The 12,926-nt window shown below is 36.2% G+C and overlaps 1 protein-coding gene across 1 annotated transcript; it reads left to right on the top strand.

Annotated features, from left to right (window-relative positions):
* The first annotated feature begins 763 nt into the window (after positions 1 to 763).
* Positions 764 to 12,839, top strand: Ndg (Nidogen). Its single transcript, XM_053756225.2, has 7 exons — positions 764 to 1,018; positions 4,742 to 5,232; positions 5,400 to 7,051; positions 7,254 to 8,297; positions 8,483 to 8,657; positions 8,936 to 9,220; positions 11,204 to 12,839. The coding sequence occupies exons 1-7, from the start codon at positions 836 to 838 to the stop codon at positions 11,439 to 11,441; spliced, it is 4,068 nt and encodes a 1,355-aa protein (XP_053612200.1). The 5' UTR covers positions 764 to 835; the 3' UTR covers positions 11,442 to 12,839.
* The last annotated feature ends 87 nt before the right edge of the window (positions 12,840 to 12,926 follow it).

Genomic DNA, 12,926 nt, shown 5'->3' with positions numbered 1-12,926 from the left:
AAATGATTCCTTCTTCTAATCTTAATTATAGCGATCGAAACGCTCTGAGAAAACTTGTGATTTTTTAGGGCGAAAAAATCACAAGTTATAAAGGATACTATTATTGTAACGACAAATTATCTAATTATGCACTCTTGTTATAAAATAACGATAACAAATTAATAGACAACAGCATTAAGTAACAGAACTTAATGGGCACAAACAAACTAACAACGGGTTTCCCGCGATAAGGACATACCAACATTGTTTATTATTTGAATTTCTCGTCATAATCCAGAAAATGATGAATGAAAGAAATAAATCTTTTGTCTCAACAATGTGACAAATTTGTATGACAGAGTATCAGAATCCATGATGTTGGTAAGTGAATTTTCGCACGACTAAAAAGGAGTGTAATGTTTTCGAGATTCTCACCCTAAATAGAACTACCCTAGATAAGAAATAGTAACAGCTGATAAACAATATCATTCCCAAAAAAGGTTGACGTTAGCAAGAGCCCGGCTGTCTCACTGCCGTATGTAGAAAAGGTATATTTTTTAAACTGACCCGGGCGCCGCATCTCAACCTCGAATGCTATACACAAAAATTAGAGAGACATGAACTGAACTACCCATTCACACTAAAACACCAAAGCACAACAATGCACCAAAACACATCCACATTCTGGGCGGCAACAGAAATAGCACATCACCAAACATTCAAATATAATGTAGTGTTGCAACAGCACATTTACACACAAAGACGCGCGCTAAGCGGTTTTATTTTGGTGATTTTAATTGTTTTGGAGCTCCAGAATTTTGTCTTTCCTCTCCAGTCGTCTGGGTATATCCGCGGGATGTGGTCGTGTCTCGGAGTGGCGCTCCTGGTGGCGTGCGCAAGCGCAATCACGCGCGACCGCTTCTACCCTTATGGGGTCGGCTTGGACCAAAAACTGCCCAGGGGTGAGGAAGTGCCCTGCCCGGAATTCCAACTGAAAGTACCCATTTTATTTTACGGACAAAGTTACGAGTCTGTTTACGTGAGTTTTTTTTACTTAAACTATATAAAGTACCTAACTTAATTAGGGTTCCGTGGTCAAATGGCAAAAACAGAACCCTTATAGATTCGTCATGTCTGTCTGTCCGTCCGTCGTCCGTCACAGCCACTTTTTAGAATATATAGGTAAACTTAATTCTTGTCTGTTTAGCTTGTCTCAGATTTGTCGAAAACGTTATGTTTTATCTAAGAATACAAAAATCCTACTAATGTTATAAATGCGAAAGTTTGTGAGGATGTATGTATGTTACTCTTTCGCTTTTATAGTTATTTTCGATTTTATTCAAGTCGATGATCTTAAAACCTTCCCAATATATAATTCCGTTCATTGATGCAAACCGCATGCCTTTCTGTCGAGCAGTTTTTGCGTTTATCGCGTTCAGATAGACAGATGTGGAGACTGGAGAGACATAGTTAATTGATACAAATTCTCAGAATTTTAATGACAGACTGACACATTAAGCACACTTATATTTTTATACTGTTGCTAACAGTCTATATTACCAACTTCATTTTATTATCCATTTTATTAACCTAATATTACATGATAAGGTCAGAAAATTGAAAAAAGTATGTTTGCAAATATGTTAGATAATATCGATATTTAAAATCTTGTGATAATTCATAGTCTGTAACGATGCTGCTGGATCATTATACGAACATTTAAAGTTCGGAAAGTCCATTTAAAAAATAAAATATAACACTTAATATACATATAGTAATTCATCATCATATTGTATAAAACAACAATTTTGAAACAACTTGTTGAGTATCATTCACTATGGAGCATTTCGACGAGTAAAAAAAGTGTGATTTTATTTTTGTCACATCTTTGAAAGTATTGTCATTATTGGTGTTTCTAATAATATAAGGGCCTTCGAATAGTCACCATAATAAAATTAAAAAAAAACATTTACCCTATTAAGTTACCCTTCCTTTTAATAATATTGCTTTATTATGAATTCGAAAGTGTTTATAGAAAGATGAACACATTTTTCAGTTTGTCAAGCTTTCACAGCTAAACCGCTGGGACGATTTTGATGAAATCCGGAATATAGTCAATCAATCAAACATAGCAACAACTATTAATAAATCTATTCTATAAATAGACCAGCAATCAAACCTAAAATTAAATTATTTTATTTTTATTATTAACAAAATCTCTTCCCGTTGTCTGTCCCTATGTATGCTTAGATCTTTAAAACTACTAAACAAATTTTGATGAGAGTTTTTTAATTGATAGTGTGATTCCTGAGGAAGATTTTTGCGTATAATTTATTATGGTTTTAACCGAGCGAAGACGGGCCGCGCCGCTAGTATTATTGAACCAGTTCTTTCAAAAATGACACGACCTAACCTGGTTCAAGATACTTAGAACACAACTCGTAAAATCTGACATCATTACGTTATCAACTTTTTAGTGTACATTTGGCATAAACATTTTGGTATTAGGCTACAACTATGAATCAACTATTCAATATGAACGATTGTTACTAAATTAAAATATATGAACTTAATGCATTATTTAGAATAGAACAGAAATCATTTATTCCGTAGAATATGGTTATATAAATAGGTATTTACAATGTGGTGTGCAACATATTCTACTACAGTTGGCGTGCCAAATATGAAATGTATATAGGTACATTTATATTCACGGTGTTTATATATAACTTATTTTTTATTTGTATTTTTATATTTCCATAAAGGTCAAGTTCTTAGCTATGTTTGGAAAATGTGAACTCAGAACTTATTAGACTCAGTTGGAAAACGTCAGCTCATTTTTAACATATGAGATTGTGTTTTTTTATTATTTTTGTTGATATATGAAATGAGATGATGCAATCTCGGAGTCGGTCGTTTATTGAATTTTCAATTTAGATTTTATTCATTGCATTAAAATGATACCTATAATGCAACAGTTAAAATTTACTAAAACTGTGTTTAGTTCACCAAGGTAAATAAGCTCGGGTGAATTAAGTTTACGTCTTCTTCTCGAGTGTGTTAATTGCTAACACTAATGTCAGATTACATTCAAGTCGTCTTAAGGCATCTGACATGACTTTTACGACCACATTTACATAATTTTACTACACAAGTTAATGTTAAGCCACTGGTACATACGTCGCATATAAATATACTTTAGTAGAATGGGGTCAAGCTCCCAGCTATCAGAATGCACACAGATTGGTGTCCCAAAATGCAACTGTGTAATATTTGCAATAGATAACAGCGATAAAGTGCAACTGCAATGTGCAGAAGAGGGAAATATGGGTGCAACGGAAATGCATGGGTGTATCGGCCGGGTCATTGACACAAAGTATTTCTTTTGGAAAACTAATATTATAAATGCGAAAGTTTGTGAGGATGTTTGTATGTAATCTCGGTCCAGTTTTTGCGTGAAAACTCTTTCACGCAAAAACTGGACCGATTGTTGTGAAATTTGGTACACGAGTAGAATATAACCTAGAATTACACATAGGGTACTCTTTGTCCTGAAATTCCCACAGGAGCGAAGCCCCAGGACGCAACTAGTATTGTATATCTCAAGTCCATCCCTACAGTCGTGTTCGTCATGTCTGTGGTTCGCGGGTATGGAGTGTAATGAAACACACAAAACGATTTTTGGCAATATTAATGGAGTGTTTTGTCGTTGCCTTCTCCATTTCACAAACGAAACGATCAATTATTAAATTAAGTGCAGATTTCCTTACCATGTTTTCCTTAGAAAGAAGGCACGGGTAGCAAATTATTGTCGATGAATAATACTAGTTACTGTAATTGCCATAAGTAAGATTTGTAAGTACCTGAGACTTTTTAGTTCACAGGCGTCTAACTATTGGACCACGGCAAAATTTGTCTTATTTTTTGTTTTTATTTTCTCAAGGTCAAACGGATGTATGCGGTTTCGAACTCAATATGTTTTTTTTTTCTCGCATAGTTACATATTTTTCAAAAATTTTTTACTTGCTATATCTGATTACAGACAGACAGATGGAAAAAATAAAAGCTTGTTATGTATATTGTTGAAAATAAAAACGACGTAAGTAGGTATAATTTCAAATCGTAAAACCAGGAGTTTATATTTTTTAAAACTTTATAGATAATTTTGAAAGCATACAACAGTTGGACATAATGCCATTCACTTTTAATAAAATTGGCATGTATGTAATTGTATTATACGAGTTTTCAGCAGTCTTGGATCATTAAAACAACAAAACACACGAAAACCAAGATCGGAAAGAAAAATAGCAAAAGTATTAAAATAAATAAGAAAATAAACGTATACACGATAATTTTAGGAACAAGTATGTATTTATCAAAGGAAAGGATCAAATGTCATGACCTTTTCTTCAATGTTAGATACAGGCACTTCTTACTTCATACTTCATAAATAGTTGAGATAACTCACAGTAAATTTCTTGGTTGACAAACTTACGCAATTCGCCTAATCACATCGACGTAACGTGGATTGATAAGTTATAGCCTATTCTACTTTTTATTACTTTTGTAATAAAGCGACTTTTCCCCGCAACCATTCGTGGAGTGCTCTTTGGGTTGCCTAGAAATGATCAATGCCTTTTTTTTATCATTTTATTATTACGTACAACATCCATGAGATGAGGAGTTGACGTAATCTATGACAAAAACCACACGCCAAATATTGTTGAAATCTTTTACATTTAATCAAATATTTTGTCTCCAGGTAAACAATTTTGGACTCATTTCCTTCAGAACAGGAATCCCTTCGTTCATCAACGCTGAATTCCCCCTGCCCTATCCTTCAATAGCAGCATTCTACACCAACGTGGACACTACAGAAACAGGAGAAATATATTACAGGGAGACAGACGAGGTTCACATACTGTCCAAAGCCGAAGACAGTGTCCAAAACAACTTCCATGACTATTACGACTTCAAACCCAAAAGTGTATTCATTGCGACGTGGATCGACGTTTCATATAAGACAATAGGTAGTCACAAACCGAAGAACAGTTTTCAAATAGCAATTATTAGTAATGGCACTGAAAGCTTTGCTGAGTTCTTGTATCCTGAAAGAGAAATACAATGGATACAGAGAGAGACAGAAGATCCATCAATAAAAGATGCGAAAGCTCAAGCAGGGCTTGTTGCTGAGGATGGACGAGTATATGCCTTACGAGGCTCCGGTAGTGACCAAATTCGAAACGTTATGGTGTAAGTATTGAGTTCATCACCTTGTCATACACCTTGTCATGTCTAGGTACTTAAAATATATTACATCCATTACCATTTATTCGAAATTGTCTATAAAGATTAGCAACTTCCATCACAGATCTTAAGTTTTAAAAATTCTTATTGTGATATGTCGTTTTTATTTCCAGATTATCAAATTCACAAGAACCAGGAAAATACATATTTAGAATTGGAAATATATCGCCCGAGGATAACGTAGATGTGCCAGACACTTACAATCAAACAGACGACCTGGAGGAAGAATCTAAGACTTGCGCTCAAAGTGGACCCAGTATGTGTCACATGCAAGCGCGCTGCGTTGACTACCAAGCAGGCATCTGCTGTCAATGTAACGATGGATTCTATGGAAATGGGAAATCATGTATCAAAGACGATGTTCCTGTCAGAGTACATGGAAAAGTCACTGGTGTTATTAATCAAGTACAGTTTGATGATATAGATATTCAAGCGTATGTAGTTGTAGCTGATGGTAGATCGTACACTGCGTTATCGCAGCTTCCACCTGGATTGGGAAATAGCCTGCAGCTATTAACTGTCTTAGATACAACCATTGGCTGGCTATTCGCAAAACCATCAGGTTACGTAAAAAATGGCTATCAGCTTAGCGGATCAGTATTTAATCATAGTGCAGATATTTACTTCCCCGCAACTGGAGAAAGGTTATCAGTTCATCAGGAGTATTTAGGTCATGATGTATTTGATCAAATAACTATTGAAATAGATGTTCGAGGAACTTTGCCGATTCTTCCTGATAGAACGAAATTAGAGGTCACAGAATATGAAGAACAATATACTATTGTTGAGCCAGGAATGGTAAAGTCACAATCAACCCGAAGGTTTACTAACAAGATCACAGGCCAACAATACGAACAAGTCCTAGCACAATCTTTTAGTTACAATCCATGTCGATTTGCACCAGTTTCAGAAGAAGACACAGCTCCTTCCACATTGAAAATTTCAAAGAATTATTTGGGTTATGAACCCAATGATCAAATAGTAAGATATGGCACAAGCAACAAAATTACGCCTTTAGGCCATGAAGATCCATGTATCCAAGGACGACAATCCTGCGGCGCTCATAGCTCTTGTGTAGTAAGAGGCGATTCTTTTACATGTGAATGTCAATCAGGATTCACCAATATTTTCCATGAAAATTCAGTTATATGTGTTGATGTTGATGAATGTACAAGTGGTTCCCACAACTGTCATGAAAATGCTGCTTGTCAAAATTTCGACGGCGGATTCCATTGTGTGTGTAATAGCGGATTCGAAGGAAATGGCGTTAATTGCAAACCTCTCACAGAGTCCATATCACAGTGCCAAAATAATAATTGCGACCCCAATGCACAGTGCTTATTGAACTTTATGGGACAACCTGTTTGTCTTTGTAAATTAGGATATACAGGGAATGGACAATCCTGCTGGCCAATTCAACAACATACGTGTGATAATGCTTGTTCACAAGATGCGTCATGTGTGTTTGATGATACCGCAAGAAATTATATTTGTAAATGCCACGCCGGATATTCTGGTGATGGATATTCTTGCATAGAAGAGCCTCCTTCTACGACGCCAGAGCCAGCGCAAACAGAAGAAGTTTATAATGATACCATTGTTCTTCCTAACTGTGATAATTATGGAGAATGTTCGTGTCCTGATGGTTACTCAAGTTTCAGAGATAATGCTAACAATGATTTATGCAAACTCGATTCATATGATCCCTATGCTCCACCGGAAAATCCTGAACCTGTAACGGACAGAGACAGCAGTGATTATGGAGGTGAGCATTACTTTTTTGTTAAAAACATGTATAATTATTATATTTGATCTGTCCATTTTTATAAAGGATGTGCTATACTTGATAGCACATCATAATATAGGTAGGTAGGATACATTTAGGTAATACACATTTTACTTTTAATAGTAATTAAAATTAAATGTTCTAATTGATGAATGTTCTAATTTATTATTTCATTTTTCAGTGAAATGTGTATCAGAAATAGACTGCCCTCCAAACGCTTATTGTTCATTGAACTACGAAAATGTAGGACACTGCGAGTGTCAAGAAGGTTACGTGGGTGACGGGTACGAATGCATAGAGAAAACCAGTCACGAATGCACATGTGGTCACTCTGCTCACTGCATCGACACTCCAACTGGAGAACTGTTGTGTGTCTGCGACATTGGCTACCACGGCGATGGTTATGACTGCCGACCTAACTTCATCTGCGCCAACAACTCAGACTGTGAACAGAACGCTGAATGTCGACTCGATCCTGCCAGTAACGAGTACATATGCCAATGTATCGATAGATATATCAAAGATCAAAACGACGCTTGTATACCTGATGCCCAACTTTGCAATGGAGCTCAATGTGCACAATTTGCTTCTTGTCTGTACGACGAAAATATCAACGTCAATTATTGTCAGTGCAACACTGGATACATGGGCGATGGAGTTACCGAATGCACGAAAGAATCCTATAATTCTTACCCCTTACAATATTATCCGGTAAATCCGAATCCTTTATCAGAAACAACATCGACACCTACATGCTACGAACTGAATGACTGTAGCGTCAATGGATATTGCTCACCGGTTGAAAATACGTATAGGTGTGTATGTGCTGATGGATATATAGGTGATGGTTACGCATGTACATTAGAAGAAAACTGTAGGAATACCCCTGATTTGTGCGACCATCGAGCATCATGCCTCAGAAGAGGTGATTCTTATGAATGTGTTTGTAATAGCGGATATAATGGAAATGGTAGTTACTGCCAACTGAATCCAAGACAAGCTGGCAACTTCTTAGTCGTCAGCGACGGTGCGTCGGTGTACAGAGTTCCTTTCCAAATAAGCGCCAACCAGTTTGCAATTCCTCTGAACAGTGCTATTTACCAAATAGCTGTGGGAGTAGACGTGGATTGTCAGAAAGGCAGAATCTTCTGGGGAGACGTCAACAGCAATGTAATAAAGAGTAGCGCATACGATGGTTCAACGTTCGAGCAATTTTTAATGACTGGTGAGTTAATTTTTAATTGGTTATATTTAAAATGATTACTTACACAAATTATTCCACATCACTTCATAATGTAATAATACTCCGCAATCTTCTTTTGCCTTATTTCTATCTAAAGTCAAACCTTCAAAATGTAAACCTTATCATGCTTATTATGCTTTATTAATAGATATTTTCTTCTGATTCAGACGTATTAGCTCCTGAGGGCATAGCTATTGACTGGGCAGCTCGGAATTTATTCTGGACCGACTCGAAGAAACTCACCATTGAAGTTGCTAATATCGACACTAAAGTCCGAAAGGTTTTGTTCTCCAAGAACGGCATTGTGAATCCTAGAGGCATCGCTGTGCATCCGCAAAGAGGGTGGGCGTGACTTTTCTTTAGTTTTAGATTTTCTAGTGTCCTCGAAACTTTTTCGCACGAAAATGATATTATTCTGCCATAGACCGAATAAGTGTATCATTTTACATAATCTCCATATTATTTTCAAAATGTATGAGGACTATATTATTAATTCATGTAGCTACTACTATTTTACATGTGCTGCTTACAAAATCTATTGCAGCTTATTAGGTATTTACAAAGCCGCATGGCACATCAAAACATTTCAGCTATTTTTAAAATTAATTATTTCCTTGCAGAAAAGTGTTCTGGTCTGATTGGAACCGTTCAGGCGCTAAAATAGAATGGGCAAACATGGACGGCTCCCAGCGAGGGATCTTCCTGGACCAGGTTGATGTGAATCTTCCGAACTCTTTAGCTATCGACTGGCAACGAGACCGGCTCTGCTTCGCGGATGCTGGACTGTCAGCCATCAAGTGTATGGGCATCGATTCATTAGAGAAGGAAACTGTTGTAGCCAACTGCACTTACCCATTCGGATTGGCTATAAACGGAGACAAGTTCTATTGGACTGATTGGAGATCGTAAGTAGATTTTGATTTACTAATTGTATATAGTTTGTTTTATATTGTAGAACTTTCAGTACCTTCATCAGTCATCTTTGTAATTACTCAATACAATAGGTACGTATAATACGTATTGCAGTGATCAGTCACAATCACAACGTTTATCTACGTGTCTCACAATAAATACTTGCAATTCTTTTCTTTAACATGATTAAAACTATAATACTTAGGAAATTATGTTATTTAGTTGTGACATGTTCACATCTAGGGAGGATTATGAAGAAGGAAAAGATATATTAACATATTATTATTTATTGTTGAAAACGCTTTCGTCTCGACTTAAAGTCGGTTTTATTTGCCTGATAACTCGCCTTGAGACCCTCAAGGAGAGGGAATATCAGGGATCCCTTCTATATAAACGTTATTCCCCAGAACTTTGGATATAATAATTAAGGTGTGAATTGCAGCCTGCTTCTGAAGTATATTTATGTCTATTTTGGAGTCAAGGGAATTGCAATATCTTTGTAAACTTTTCGCTATTATACCTGTTGTTCCTATTACCATTAGTATTACTTGGGTGGGCATTTTCCATAATCTGGTTATTTCTTTTTGTAATAAATGTTATTTACTATTTTTTTCAATTTCCTTGGCTCCAATATTATAGTCCGATGGTACGGTAATGTCAATGAAATATATTTGGTTAGTTAACTTATTCATGTATGCTATATCTGGTCTATTGTGTGTTACAGTGATGTCAGTTTGGATAGGTATTTCCCACAAGACTTTTGCAGTGTCATTTTCTTTTACTTGTGGTTGGAGTAGATGTTCTTTCCACCATAATTTGTCACATTCGAAACCGTGTTTTTTCAGTATTGTCCAATGGACATATTGTACAAGGTTGTTATGTCTCTTGGTGTAGTAAGTGCCGGCTAGCTTCTCACAACCTGCTACTACGTACTGAGCAGTTTCGTCTTTCGATCCGCATACCCTGCACTTACCATCTACGGATCTCTTAAGTACATCTCTTTCATGTTGTCGCGTGACTACTGCTTGATCTTGTATAGCGTATATTGATGCTTCAAGAATGGGGGATACCGGTTGCTTCTTGAGCCATTTAAATGAAGTCTCTTTATCTATATTTTCTTTTTCTAATACGGATTTATATAATTGTCCATGTAAGGGTTTAGATTTTAATATATTAATTCTGTTTCTAATAATAGCCGCTTTTATTTCTTTATCTGTGTATTGTTAGTCTCCTTGTAGTCCTAGCTCTTTTTTAAATTCTTTTGACTCTTTCTCTATAGTATATTTATCTTTTGCTCTATCGTGTTCTCTGATTGCATGAATTAGATGGTCATTTCCGGTTTTAAGTTATCTATTGTATTTAATTATTTGTGTTTTGTACATAGTTTCTACATTTATAAGTCCTCTCCCTCCTTCTTCGTTAGGTAAATCTAATCTTTCTACATCTGCTTTTTGGTGATGGCTTTTATTAATATTTAGAATTTTACGAGTTTTGGTGTATGGCTTTTAAATCTGTAGCTTTATAGTTGATGACTCCAAAAGAATACAGAACTACTGGTATGGCATAACTATTTATTGCTCGCATAAGGTTTCTTGAATTAGGATGAGTATTGGTGATAAATTTTATTCTCTTAAAGTCTTTCTGTATCTGTTGTTTTATTTCGTTACGGTTTATCTTACCAGATTCCTGTACACCTAGATATTTATAACTTTCGCCTGTCTTCAAGTGCTCAAATTGTTCTCCACTTATTAGTATATATTTACATATATTATAATATAATATTACATTATATTATATTATTAACCTTATTACTATAAATAATCATTTTTTGATATTTCGTTCGATATGATTAGACCATGTCAGTTTAATTTCATATAAACCTGAAACTGTCTAATTATACGAATACGTCTCCAAGGTCCGTCACTAAATGAACCATTAGTAACCATATCTCAGTAACCATTTATCTGTCTTTCCAGCCGAAAAGTGGAATACATGGACATATCAAACGGTGTGAAAGGTCGGGCACCCATCTCCAAAGCGTCCAAACTGTACGGCGTAGCCGTGGTCCCTGAAGAGTGCCCGTCCGCCTCAAACTACTGCCAGTATTGGAACGGCAACTGCAAGTCAGATGAACTGTGTCTCCCGAATGGACAAGGCAGCAGGGTTTGTTTGCCAGGAGACAACGGAGGTTACGAAGAAAACAGAATAATTTAATAGCTTTAACTTCGCAGACAGTGCGAAAGCGAATTTTCTAAATGAAAACCAGGCCGTAGTGCGACTTTGCTATTTACATCTCATCATCGAGTCGATTCGCAGTGAGACGCAGCTAACCAATCACAGTGCGCCATTGTGACGTAACGACAACCACGCCGCAATGTGATTGGTTCGCTAAATCTCATTTCGAATCGACGAAACGCAAATTCGTACTTCGCTTCACTTTCAGTTTTCGCTATTGGTTCGTTGCATTTATTTGACAAACATATAATTGAGGGTTATGTAGGTTGAAATAAAGGCCGCCACTTTATTCACAAATAGACGCTCTGACGCTCGTCATTTGTATCCCATCATATCCTTGTATCAATGGTGATGGTGATTGTATTTTTAAACCTGTCCATTTTACTTTCAACAGTTAGGTACCATGTGTTTTCAGTGAAACAATCGATTTTAAACCACTACTAGAATAGCGATTAATCGAGATAAAACCCTAAATATAGAATTTATACGTGTGTTTCATGTAAGTGTAAATGTTTATATTTTATGAACTGATTATATTGCTTAGGTTGACCGCTACATTAGAGCGCGGCCTGACTGCTCCATTAAGCTGCGTTGCGTTCACACAGCGTAGTCACTCCGTCATTTTACATTCGAAGAAATAAAATAAATATTTTGACATTGATGTTCATAGAATACAGTAGTGAAACTTAATATTGATTTGTTGACGGAACGCAATGCGACGGAGCAGTAAGGCCGCGTCCTTACGCGTAGTCGTGGCACGTGTCACGTGGCTCTCCCATCTCATTATGTATCATCTCTTGCGTTATGCTATGCTCACAGAACCAATCACAGTGCGCCATTGTGACGCAACGACAACCACACCGCAATGTGTTTGAAGGGATAGTGCAGCTTTTACTCGATCAAACGAATCGACCACGTAAACGCGAATTTGTATGGAATTGCATTAGTACCATCGCGTTACCACTAGTTGGCGCTGATTAAATCCCATAAAATTCGCTTTAACGCGGTCGCGATTTGTCTTGTGAAATGTAAACCCGTATTAAGCCCTGTTTTTCTTTGCGGTAAATAAAAGCTCTCATACAAACTACACTATGCTTGTACATTTGCGTCGATATTATAAGTTCGGCGATAGTGTGTGCCTTAGATGTGTGATTGAGACATACAGAATTCACCTGTGTAATGTAACCACGCGTCACTTAATACCAAAGAAAATAGAAATAATATTATTATATTGAATATTGTAGAATAGATTTGTGTGTTATGTATCCAAATATGCATTTCTGGAACCATATACAGATAGTACTAAGAATGATATTAATTGATAATTTATTGATCGTTTTTAAATAATATAGGTATAATAAATTTATTATACAAAAATGTTTTTATTTAATTATTGGCCGATGTCCGCAACCGCGCTTATACAATCTTACAAATACGAACCTCTTCCTTATATACTACTTGCTC

This window comes from Plodia interpunctella, chromosome 16 (assembly GCF_027563975.2).
Source record: "Plodia interpunctella isolate USDA-ARS_2022_Savannah chromosome 16, ilPloInte3.2, whole genome shotgun sequence".
NCBI lineage: Eukaryota > Metazoa > Arthropoda > Insecta > Lepidoptera > Pyralidae > Plodia > Plodia interpunctella.
The sequence above is the reverse complement of the archived record's forward strand: the minus strand, read 5'-3'. Positions and strand labels throughout refer to the sequence as shown.

What these genes read in the sequence shown, in the direction of transcription:
- Ndg (XM_053756225.2), top strand. Translation starts at nt 836, where the DNA reads ATGTGGTCGTGTCTCGGAGTGGCGCTCCTGGTGGCGTGCGCAAGCGCA. An exon ending in CAAATTCGAAACGTTATGGT is followed by an intron (nt 5,233 to 5,399) that starts GTAAGTATTGAG and finishes TTTTATTTCCAG; the next exon opens with ATTATCAAATTCACAAGAAC. An exon ending in CGAGCAATTTTTAATGACTG is followed by an intron (nt 8,298 to 8,482) that starts GTGAGTTAATTT and finishes CTTCTGATTCAG; the next exon opens with ACGTATTAGCTCCTGAGGGC.